Here is a 9,857-nt window from a genome sequence, read left to right as displayed (position 1 = left end):
GCCCCCCGGGGCGCGGGGCAGGCCGGGCGCGAGGCGCGGGCCGGGCAGGGGCTGCGGTGGGGGGAGGACAGTCCAGTGTGGGAAGCCGGGAGCTGCCTGGTTGGCAATGCAGTGGGGAACAAAAGAACGAGGGAGAGAGGGAGGGGAAGTTTGGGGGAGTTGAGGACTGAAGTTTTTCTGCTGCCCTTGGTGGAAGCCGCCGCCGCCGCCGCCGCCGCCGCTGCTTCTTGCCTTCCCAGCGGATTCCTGGGGAAATCTCCCTGGGTTCGAGACAATCCCGTATCCAGGAGGCTTTTTACTTGTGTGCAGGAAACTTTCCTGGCCGGACTCTGAGTGTGTGTGTGTGTGTGTGTGTGTGTGTTCGTTCGTCTCTTCATCTCTCCAATGGAACACTGGTGTTTGCCAGCCTGTCTGTCTGGGCTGCCCTGGGGCTGCACATCTGGTTAGGTTGGTACCAGGAGACTTGCAGCTCCAAGGAATCGGTCTGCCTGACACCACCCAGACTAAGGGGAAGAAAGTTTTCCAAGGGATCCCCTGAGAGTGGATTCTGTGGGTAACCCTCACCCCTGGCCAGCAGCAGCAGCAGCAGCAGCTCTCTAGGACTCATCAGACAGCTGTCAAAGTCAGAGAAGCCAGTCTAGGAAGGGGGTTTATCTGTGTACCCTCCACCCCGGGCACCAGAAGAGCCCTATGGGGCCAGCTGGGCTGGCAAAGAAGACGCAGGAGAGAGAACTCGGGCATTTTCACATCAGCCCTCTCACCCCACAGACATCAGAGGCAACAGCCAAGGTCAGGGCCCCCACCTGTGTGTATTCTTTGTCCAAGAGGATTTGCTCTTGCTTCAGCCAGAAGGAGTTGGACTCTGGAGTGACCAGATGGCAAGGCATTGGAGCCATTAGCCTGAACGGATGATTCCGAGCAAGACTGCTTGGGACACACAAGGGACAAGATATCAGAACTTTCCCTTGACTTCTTGCCTCTGACTTCATCCTGTTTCCAAATAGCCAGCTCTGCCGGAAGGGTCATGGTTCCTCCAACTGGACACAGGGCTGGGGCAGGCTGCTGTAGCCCTGGCCTCGGAGACCTGCCTAGGGACTCTGCATGCCTTTACCCCTGTTGTTTTGGTCACAGGCAGGAATAGGAGACCCTTCCAATGGGGGAAGGACAAGCCAACCCCCTCCCTCCAGCCCCTTCTCCACATTCCTAGGACTGTGGGCAAACCACAGTCCTGTTGCTCACTGGTTGTGGGTAGGGTGGGTAGGACACACATTGGCAGGGCATTGCCCCCACTTGGGGAAAGCTACCCAGCATCTTTGATTTCCAGTTTTCTCTCCCATAAATTGGGACCAATAATGTATCTCTCCATCAAGCTGGAGGTCGGGGACTAAACCTGAGAATACCTAAGACACTTAACTAGTGCTTAGTGCACAGAAAGCACTGAATAAATGTTGGTTGCCTGCCGGGCGCTGGTGGCTCACGCCTGTAATCCTAGCTACTCAGGAGGCTGAGATCTGAGGATCACGGTTCAAAGCCAGCCCCGGCAAGAAAGACCGTGAGACTCCTATCTCCAATAAACCACCAGAAAACTGGAAGTGGCGCTCTAGCTCAAGTGGTAGAGCACTCGCCTTGAGCTGAAGAGCTGAGGGACAGCGCCCAGGCCCAGAGTTCAAGCCCCACGACTGACAAAAAAAAAAGTTGTATTTCACCTCTCTCCCTCCCTTCCTTCCTTCCTTCCTCCCTCCCTTCCTTCTTTCTCCCCCTTTCTTTCCTTCTTTTCCTTTCTTCCTTTCTTTCCTTCTTTTTTTCCTTCCTTCCTTCCTCCTTCCCTTCCTCCCTCCCTTCCTTCTTTCTCCCCCTTTCTTTCCTTCTTTCTTTTTTTCCTTCTTTTCCTTTCTTCCTTTCTTTCCTTCTTTTTTCCTTCCTTCCTTCCTCCTTCTCTTCCTTCCTCCCTTCCTTCCTTCTTTCCTCCCTCCCTCTCCTTCTCCCCCTTTCTTTCTTTTCTTTCTTTCTTTCCTTCTTTCTTCCTTTCTTTCTTTCCTTCTTTTCCTTTCTTCCTTTCTTTCCTTCCTTCCTTCTTTCTTTCTTTTCTTCCTCTTCTTTTCTCTATTAAAATTAACAGCCCTGGCTCCATCCTTGAGCCTGTCACTTACCCAGCCACCAATCTGCATTTACTAGTCGCTGGCATGTCTCAGGCCTGGGCTCCCTGTTGTTGGCAGTGCAGGTGCAGACAGGCCCCTGCCCTTGGGGAGCTTATAGTCCCGCAGACCCCAAGAGTATACAACAGCTGGTGGGTGTGAAGTGCTGCACTAGAGGGTGGGGTATCCCATGCTCCCTTCACAGGCCTGGGACTGGGCAGGCGAGCAACGTGGTCACAGGCAACCAGGAAGATTTGCAGCCTGGTGTCTTTGTAGAGGACTGGAGCAGAGACATGGCCTCACAGAATGGGTAGGGAGCCATACTGATGTTGAAAATGGGAACAATTTGGGGAACTGCAAGAGGCTGAGGCTCTACCCCGGTTCATATTTCATACTAGGGTGGAGCTGGCTCAGTTGGAACTTCAAACAAGGGCTCTGGAGAAAGCTCTCCACCAGGGTGAAGTGAGGCTGGTGGGGAGTTGGGCCAGGCTTGGGGTGGCTGGGAAGGTCTGTGAGTCTGACAAGGTCAAACCAGGCCTCCTGATTGGGTGTGACTGATGTGCAAGCCCTGTGACCCATCCCTGGAGGAGATTTGGGTCTGTCTTCCTGGATGTGCTTGAGAGAGAGAGAGAGAGAGAGAGAGAGAGAGAGGTGTTTGCATGCACACACAGACTAGCATACATGCTCAGAGACACCTCTACTGAGTCTGGCTTTCTGGCCTCTTCCCTGTCCCCTACCCCAAAAGCCATAGGTCCCTGGACTCTCATTTCTGCGTTGTCTTCTGCCTGGTTTTGCTTCTTGGCTGCTCTGCAGTCCTGACTTCCCGATGCTGGAGGTGACCTTGGCAGGCGCCTGCCTCTACTTCCTTTGGATGTGGCTGGTGTACTTCTCACCCCACAGCCTTTCCTCTCCAGCTTTCTCCGTCTCCTCCTCCACCTACACTGAGGGCAGGCAATAAAAACAACTCTCTCTGCTTACCTGTGATCTCTCAGATCGCCCCACAAATGGCCAAGCCCTATTATTTCAAATCACCTCTGAGAGTTACTGACCAATTTTTTTTTGAAGCAGAGTCTCACTATGTAGTACAGGCTCAAACTCATGAGTGGCTCAGCCTCCTGAGTGCTGGGATTATAGGTATGCACCACTATACCCAGCTAAGAGCAAATTTAAGACCCTTGATACCCTGGGGGAAGGTTCTGGAGTTTGGAGCAAGACCACAACAGTGGACAGGAAGTTGTCCACTGGGCTTTTCTCCCAAGCTGATTTGTAGCCCTTGCCTGGGAGATTTCAAGGCAGCCCTGGTGTCTGGTATGTTAGGTCTGTCTGAGATTGCTAGCTTCGCTTGGCTGCTCCAGTTGATTTGTCAGTGACACATGAGGCGCAGGGAGGGGTAGACCCTGAAGGCAGGAATGGGGACACAGTTGATCCCATAAGCAGAAAAGCCCCTGGAACCTTGACCTGGACTTAGAAAGCCCTGGCTTCCTCAGCTCAGATCTGGTGAAGGTGAGGTGAGCTGTGTAGCGTACCACCCACCGCCCCTCATCACATCCATCCTCACCCTTGGAGCTCCAGGGCCCAGGTACGGATTTCATGGCGCCTGGGAGCAGGATGCAGTCTTGGGAGATTGAGCAGGATTTCTTCTTTCACCAAACCACATTTCCCCTTCCAGACACGCTGAGTGAGTCACCCACCCACCTAAGCCCCTACTTCCTGAGTCACTCTGTCTTTTAAGTGTCCTGAGGGAGGAAGAAAATACAGTCTACCTGGGTTCTGCATGGAGAAGGACTAGTGAAAGTCCTAGGGAGAAAGGGACTGTAAGAATTGTCTCCTAGTTTGATGGGCCTTTGTGGCTCACACCTTTAATTCTATCCATTCAGGAGGCTGAGATCTGAGGATCTCAGTTCAAAGTCAGCCCTGGCAGACAAATCTAAAAGAGTCATCTCTAATTAACCAGCAGAAAGCCAGAAGTGGAGATAAGGCTCTAGTGGTAAAACACCAGCCTTCAGTAAAAAAGCTAAGCAAGATCAAGAGGCCCTGAGTTCAAGCCCAGTACCAACACCAAAAAGAAAGGAAAGGAAGGAAGGTGAAGAATTCTGTTCATCTAGAGATTCGGGGAAAATATATTTGAGGGGGATAGGAGTACAGTGGGTCACTCCTTAGACCATTAAGACCACTGAGGAAGGATCAGGAAGGCTCAGTCACTGTCTCTCTGTCTCCTTTCTCTGTCTTCTTCTTCTTCCTCTCTCTTACATACATCCTATCCATTTCTAGGGTCACCCTTCTCAGAACTTGAGGGAGCATCGCTTAGGATATGCAGCACGCACCAGCAGTTTTTCGGTTGTTTGAGAATACCAGAACTTGCTCGGAAGTGGCTGATGGGTGTTAGTGTGCATTTGTGGGTACAACCTGGGCACGTTTGATGCTTCACAGTGTGTGCTTGATCCTGAGGAAGCGCAAGTGTAAATGTGCAGCCATGTGTAGGGGACACATGATTGCACCCAGGGCTTGTGTCAGGTGTGAACTCCCTTCTCTCGGAGCCTGTATGCCTGTGCGCTTCCAGGCATGCATAGCCTTGAATGCCATCACACCCACCAGGCTGCCCAGTGTGGGAGGCCTTGCTGGACCTCCAGAGAAGGGGCTTTGGAGTCTAGAGGCCAATCTGGGAACAGAGATTCCTCCCCAGGTCCAGGTAGACGATGTGACTCTTTCTGTTCTTCTTCCTCTTGTGTCCAGCTTGGTGCTGGAGCAGCCAGGAGTGCTTCTGGTTGGTTTACAGCCACAAAACAAAACAAAAGCTTTCGAGCCTGTGTTGAAGACACTCTGACCTTGGGGCTTCCTGTGGGTCAGAGGGGCATCCAGATTCCCTAACTTCCTGAGGTCAGGGTCCCAAATGGTTAGGTCTCAGGCCTAGTTCCCAGCCATAAGGCTCTTCTGCCCACCCCACCCCCACTCTGTTCCCATGCATTCTTCAGCCATGACATCCCCACCACAGGGCGCCCACTCCCAGCTGAGCCTGCAGCCAGCCCTGTTCCATTTCCATTTGCCCTGCCCTGGTCCCTCAGGATAGCACCGTATTGTGGCCTCTGTCCTTGGGTCTCATCTGAGGGGTAGGAATAAGTGTGGGGGACCCAGGGAGGTCTAGAGCTGACTTTGAGTTTCTGGTCTAGTGGGTACTGGTTAGTGGGTGCTTACTGTGCTTCGGGCTCTGTCTGTAGTGACTTCATTTACTTGCCTGGGATTCTAGAAGATGAATTTGATTAATAGTCCCCTTTTTATTTAGAATGAAGTTGAGGTGTAGAAGAGTTTTAATTCCCTTGAGAATCTGACTCTCAAACATTGTTCTTTGCTGCCTGTCTAGTTAATGAGGGTCTAAAAATCTATCCATATGGGTACAATTCTTAACCATGGGCTCCACCTCCAGGTTTCAAACCAACTATGGATTAAAACTATTTGAGGATAAAAGTATGAAATGCCCAATAGATAAAAGAAAAAAATGTGTCTATGTTAAGCATATATAGACTCTTTCCTTGTTACTATTACTGGCTTTTTGTGTGTGGGGGGCACAATATTGGGGCTTGCACTCAGTTGCTCGGCTGGTGCTCTGTCACTTGAGCCATGCTTCCCATCCTGCTTTTTGCTGGTCATTTTGGGTATAGAATCTAGTGAACTTTTCTACCCAAATTGGCTTTGAATTTGCAATCTCCAGATCTCAGCTTTCTGAATAGCTAGGATTACAGGTTGAATCACCGGCACCTAGCTTATTATTTATTAGACCACACAATATAACAAATTTACATTGTTTTAGGTACAAAAGTTAGAGATGATTTGAAATATACAGGAGAATATTGAGTAGGTTGCATATAAGAATGATGTCATTTTCGATCAAGAAATTGAGTATCTTCAGATTTTGGTATCAGTGGAAAGCTGTACAGTGTACAAAGTGCAAGATGTTCGTGTTATACAGACATGTGACATTGGCAGGAAGGACTTTCCCATCTCCTCCCTGGAGCTGACTTCCTATTCATATCTGCCCGGGGCTTCTCGTGCCTGTCAGCTGAGAAGTATCTCCCATGCATCTCTAAGCCCAGGCTTGGAAAGTAGCATCCTAAGGAAGAGATGCGTTCTCATGGTCTGGAAGAGACTGCCTCAGTCGCAGGCTGGTGCCCTGAGGCAGGTCATTTCCTTCTTGGACCCAAAGCTTCTGAACTTTGAAGTCTGGGGGGGGCTGGTTGGTTGCTTATGATGGGACAGGCCTTGGCAAAAGCATGGAGTGGCATATGGCTTCCTGGGTATTTCAGGGGTGGGCCAGGATTAAATGAACTGATAAAGTACCATCACTTCGTCAACTGGCAAACACCATATACATTTCAACAGACATTTACATAAGGTGTCATTATGGCTACTATAATTGGCTTAATGAGTTCTGAACTTGCCTTTGGCTTGTGTGTGTATGTTGGGATTTGTTTCTGTATATTTTCTAGGACCATCTATGACTGTATTTGTGAATGTGTGTTTGTGTCTATTTTTGTGTACACACACACACACACACACACACACAACACAACATGGTGTCTAGAGAGGTAATGAACCTGATAGCAGTGGTCCTGGTCACTAGACTGGGAATGTGGACCCTTCTAGAAACTAGCAGTGTGGTCTCCATTGAGTCAGTGCCCTTTCGCGCCTTAGTTTCCCTAACTGTAACGTGGCAGATGGCCTAGAGAGTTGCTAAAGTCACTCAACATTCTGTTTTATAGGCTGGCATTTCATTCTTTGAGACACAGTTCACTAAATGCCTTCCTCCTCAAAGCTGGTGCTGGGTCCTGCTTGCCGATGCTGGACTTGGCAGCATTGGAGCATCACTATGTGTCTCTGTATGTACTAACCACATGTGTCTGATTCTGTGTATGTGTTCACTTAATGGGGTCAACTGGGGAGGAGAATTCTGTGTAGAACGCCTCGAGGTTAAGACAGTTTGTATAATACTGACTGCCTGGTGTGGCCCAGGAAGCCTCTGCTGGGAGCAGAAGCAGATGTCACTGGGGGCGGGGCTGGCATCCGCTTCCAGCTCAGCGGAGACTGGAGCTCACATCTGGACTTCTTCCCGAGTGGCCGGTTCTCTGGTCCTGCCTCCTCATGTTCCAGACATAGAAAGAAGACAGGCTGCTCAGCCCATCTCTTTGGAAACATCTCTCCCCAGCTCCAAAAGTCCCAGGGCCTCTTCCTCCAGACAGGAGACCCAACAACTCAGAATAGGAATTGCTTAAGAACTGTCTAACTTTTTCCTGCTTGTTGGGAAGCTCTTGGTGTGTATTTTGGTTTACTTGCTCCAATGTTTTTTGTTGGTCATGGGGCTTGAACTCTGGGCCTGGGCTCTGTCTCTCAGTTCTTCAGCTCAAGGCGAGTGCTGTACCACTTGAGCCACAGCGCCACTTCTGGTTTTCTGGTGGTTTATTGGAGATAAGAGTCTCACGGACTTTCCTGCCCGAGCTGGCTTTGAACCGCGATCCTCAGATCTCAGACTCCTGAGTAGCTAGGATTACAGGTGTGAGCCACCCACGCCTGGCTTACCTGCTCCAAATCTTATTGGAAAATAAAGATATTAGACATTTTTACTATACTTCATACCCTCTCCTTGATTTGATTGAAATGACATTTGCCATGTACACAGATAGATTGTGTTAATCAGCTTTCTGTTACTATAACAAAATACCTGAGATTGTTGACTTAGGAAGAGAAAAGGTGAGTTTTGGCTCCCAGTCCTAGAGTGTCTGGTTCAAGATGGTGGGAACCCCTTCCCTCTGGCAAGGGAGCCCAACATGATGGAAGCACTTGGCAGAAGTATAACTGCTTACTTCATCATCCAGGAAGCAAGGAGAGGAAGGGACGGAGCCTCAGAGTCTGCAGTGTACTTGCACATGGTCACAGAGCCCTGGTCCCAGTAACCTGAGGCCTTCCCATAGGCCTCCAACAGCACTGTCTTGAGGATTGAGCCTCTGACACATGGGCCCTTGGTGGATACCTCCTACATCATAGCATAGATGCAATCACCTCTTCCTCTTGTATTTCTTCAGAGCCCATGTCACTGCCCAGAATTGTCTGTCAGTACTTGTGCACTCTGTATTGCTGAAGGCTAGTATCACAAGGACAGAGATCTCTTCTGTCTTGCTAGTCACTGGCATAGTGCCTAGCCATGGTAGGTGCTGACTAAGTATTTGCTGAAGAATGATGAAATAAATGACACTGTGTATTCGTGGAACTCCAGTGTGGTGTCTCTCCTTTGCTGGGATTTTATTTTATGTGGTGCTAAGGATGGAAGCCAAAACGTTGCTCATGACAGGCAAATTAGTACTCTACACTGGGTGCAAACCCAGACCTATTTTATTTTTATATTGAGTGCATATTACTTTTTGGTGGTACTAAGGTTTGAACTCCAGGCCTCACACTTGCTAAGCAAGCACTCTACCACTTAAGCCACATACACCCAAACCTTTTTTTTTTTTATATTGAGTCTCAGGATTTTGTTTGAAGTAACACTTGGAAAGCAATGGGGCTATCAGCATATGTCATCTTGCAGAGTTTATTTGTTGAGATAAAGTCTCACTCATTTTTGGGCTGGGCTGGCCTTCAACCACAGTCCTCTAGATCTGTATCTCCCATATAGTTGTGACTGCAGGTGTGAACCACCATGCCTATATTTTTTTTTAAGCATTAAAGTTTCAGCCAGATGTAATGATACTCGCCAGCAATCCCAGTGACTTGGGAGGCAGAGATCGGAGAATAGTGAATTTGAGGCTAATCTGGGCAAAGTTAGTGAGACCCTCTCAAAAATCTAAGACTGGGAATAAGGTTCAGGTTGTCGAGTAACTGCCTAGCAAGTCTAAGTTCATGAATTCAAACCCCACCACTACCAAATGACAGTAAAATACAAACAAAAGGCCTGGGAACATGGCTTCCGTGGTAGAGTGCTTGCCTCGCATATGTGAGGCCTTGGGTTCAATCCTTAGTCACACACACATATACAACACATACACATGACAGGCTCTCACCATGTTGTTCAGACTGGCCTCTAGTGCCTGGGCTCAAATGATCCTCCTACCTCAGTCACCCAAGCAGTTGAAACTATAGGCATGTGGCACTGAGCCCAACTTTTATTGAGATTTTTATCAAAGAAGCCAGAATGCTCTTCAGGAGCTTCTAGAAGCTGATGGTGGTTTTTGAGGGCCAGAGTTGCTATGGTGACTGGGCCATGTACCCACAGTCAGGGCTACGAGCATGCTGCACCCTGTCCTAGTTAAGAGTATTAACTCCACCTCTTCTGTTTTCTCCAGCTGCCTTTCTTGGGGACATTGCTCTGGATGAGGAAGACTTGAGGACCTTCCAGGCGCAGCAAGCTGCAGATCTCAGACAGCGAACAGCCCGCAGGTCATCCATTAGAGCTGCAGGTATGCTGGGGACAGGCCAGCCCCGTGTCCCAGAGATGAGTTCCGGACTTGAAGAAAAAGGGCTCCTCCCCCTCCCTGTTTCCAGCCAGCCTCTCCTAGAACAGAGGCCACAAGCTTGAACCCAGCATAGGGGCCTTAGCTTGGCATGTCTTTATCCTTACCCAGAGGAGTTGTAAATATAGACACACCCAGGGGCTAAGAGTAGCATGTTTTCAACTAACAGCCAACAAAGTGCTTCCTAACCTGGTGCTGGTTTGCTCGCACCTGTAATCCTAGCTAC

General features: G+C 49.5%; 1 protein-coding gene across 1 annotated transcript in view; it reads left to right on the top strand.

The window, feature by feature from the left end:
* The first annotated feature begins 6,700 nt into the window (after positions 1-6,700).
* The window catches only part of Bmp1 (bone morphogenetic protein 1), a 36,589-nt gene continuing 33,432 nt past the window's right edge, over positions 6,701-9,857 (top strand). The window contains exons 1-3 of the mRNA XM_013034414.1: positions 6,701-6,798; positions 7,140-7,255; positions 9,464-9,577. Of these exons, the coding sequence (XP_012889868.1) occupies positions 6,701-6,798; positions 7,140-7,255; positions 9,464-9,577 (328 nt within the window). The remainder of the gene's footprint in view (positions 6,799-7,139; positions 7,256-9,463; positions 9,578-9,857) is intronic.

The sequence above is a fragment of the Dipodomys ordii genome, unplaced genomic scaffold (assembly GCF_000151885.1).
Source record: "Dipodomys ordii isolate 6190 unplaced genomic scaffold, Dord_2.0 Scaffold189, whole genome shotgun sequence".
Lineage (NCBI taxonomy): Eukaryota > Metazoa > Chordata > Mammalia > Rodentia > Heteromyidae > Dipodomys > Dipodomys ordii.
Note: the sequence above shows the minus strand (reverse complement) of the source record. Positions and strands in the feature narration are given on the sequence as shown.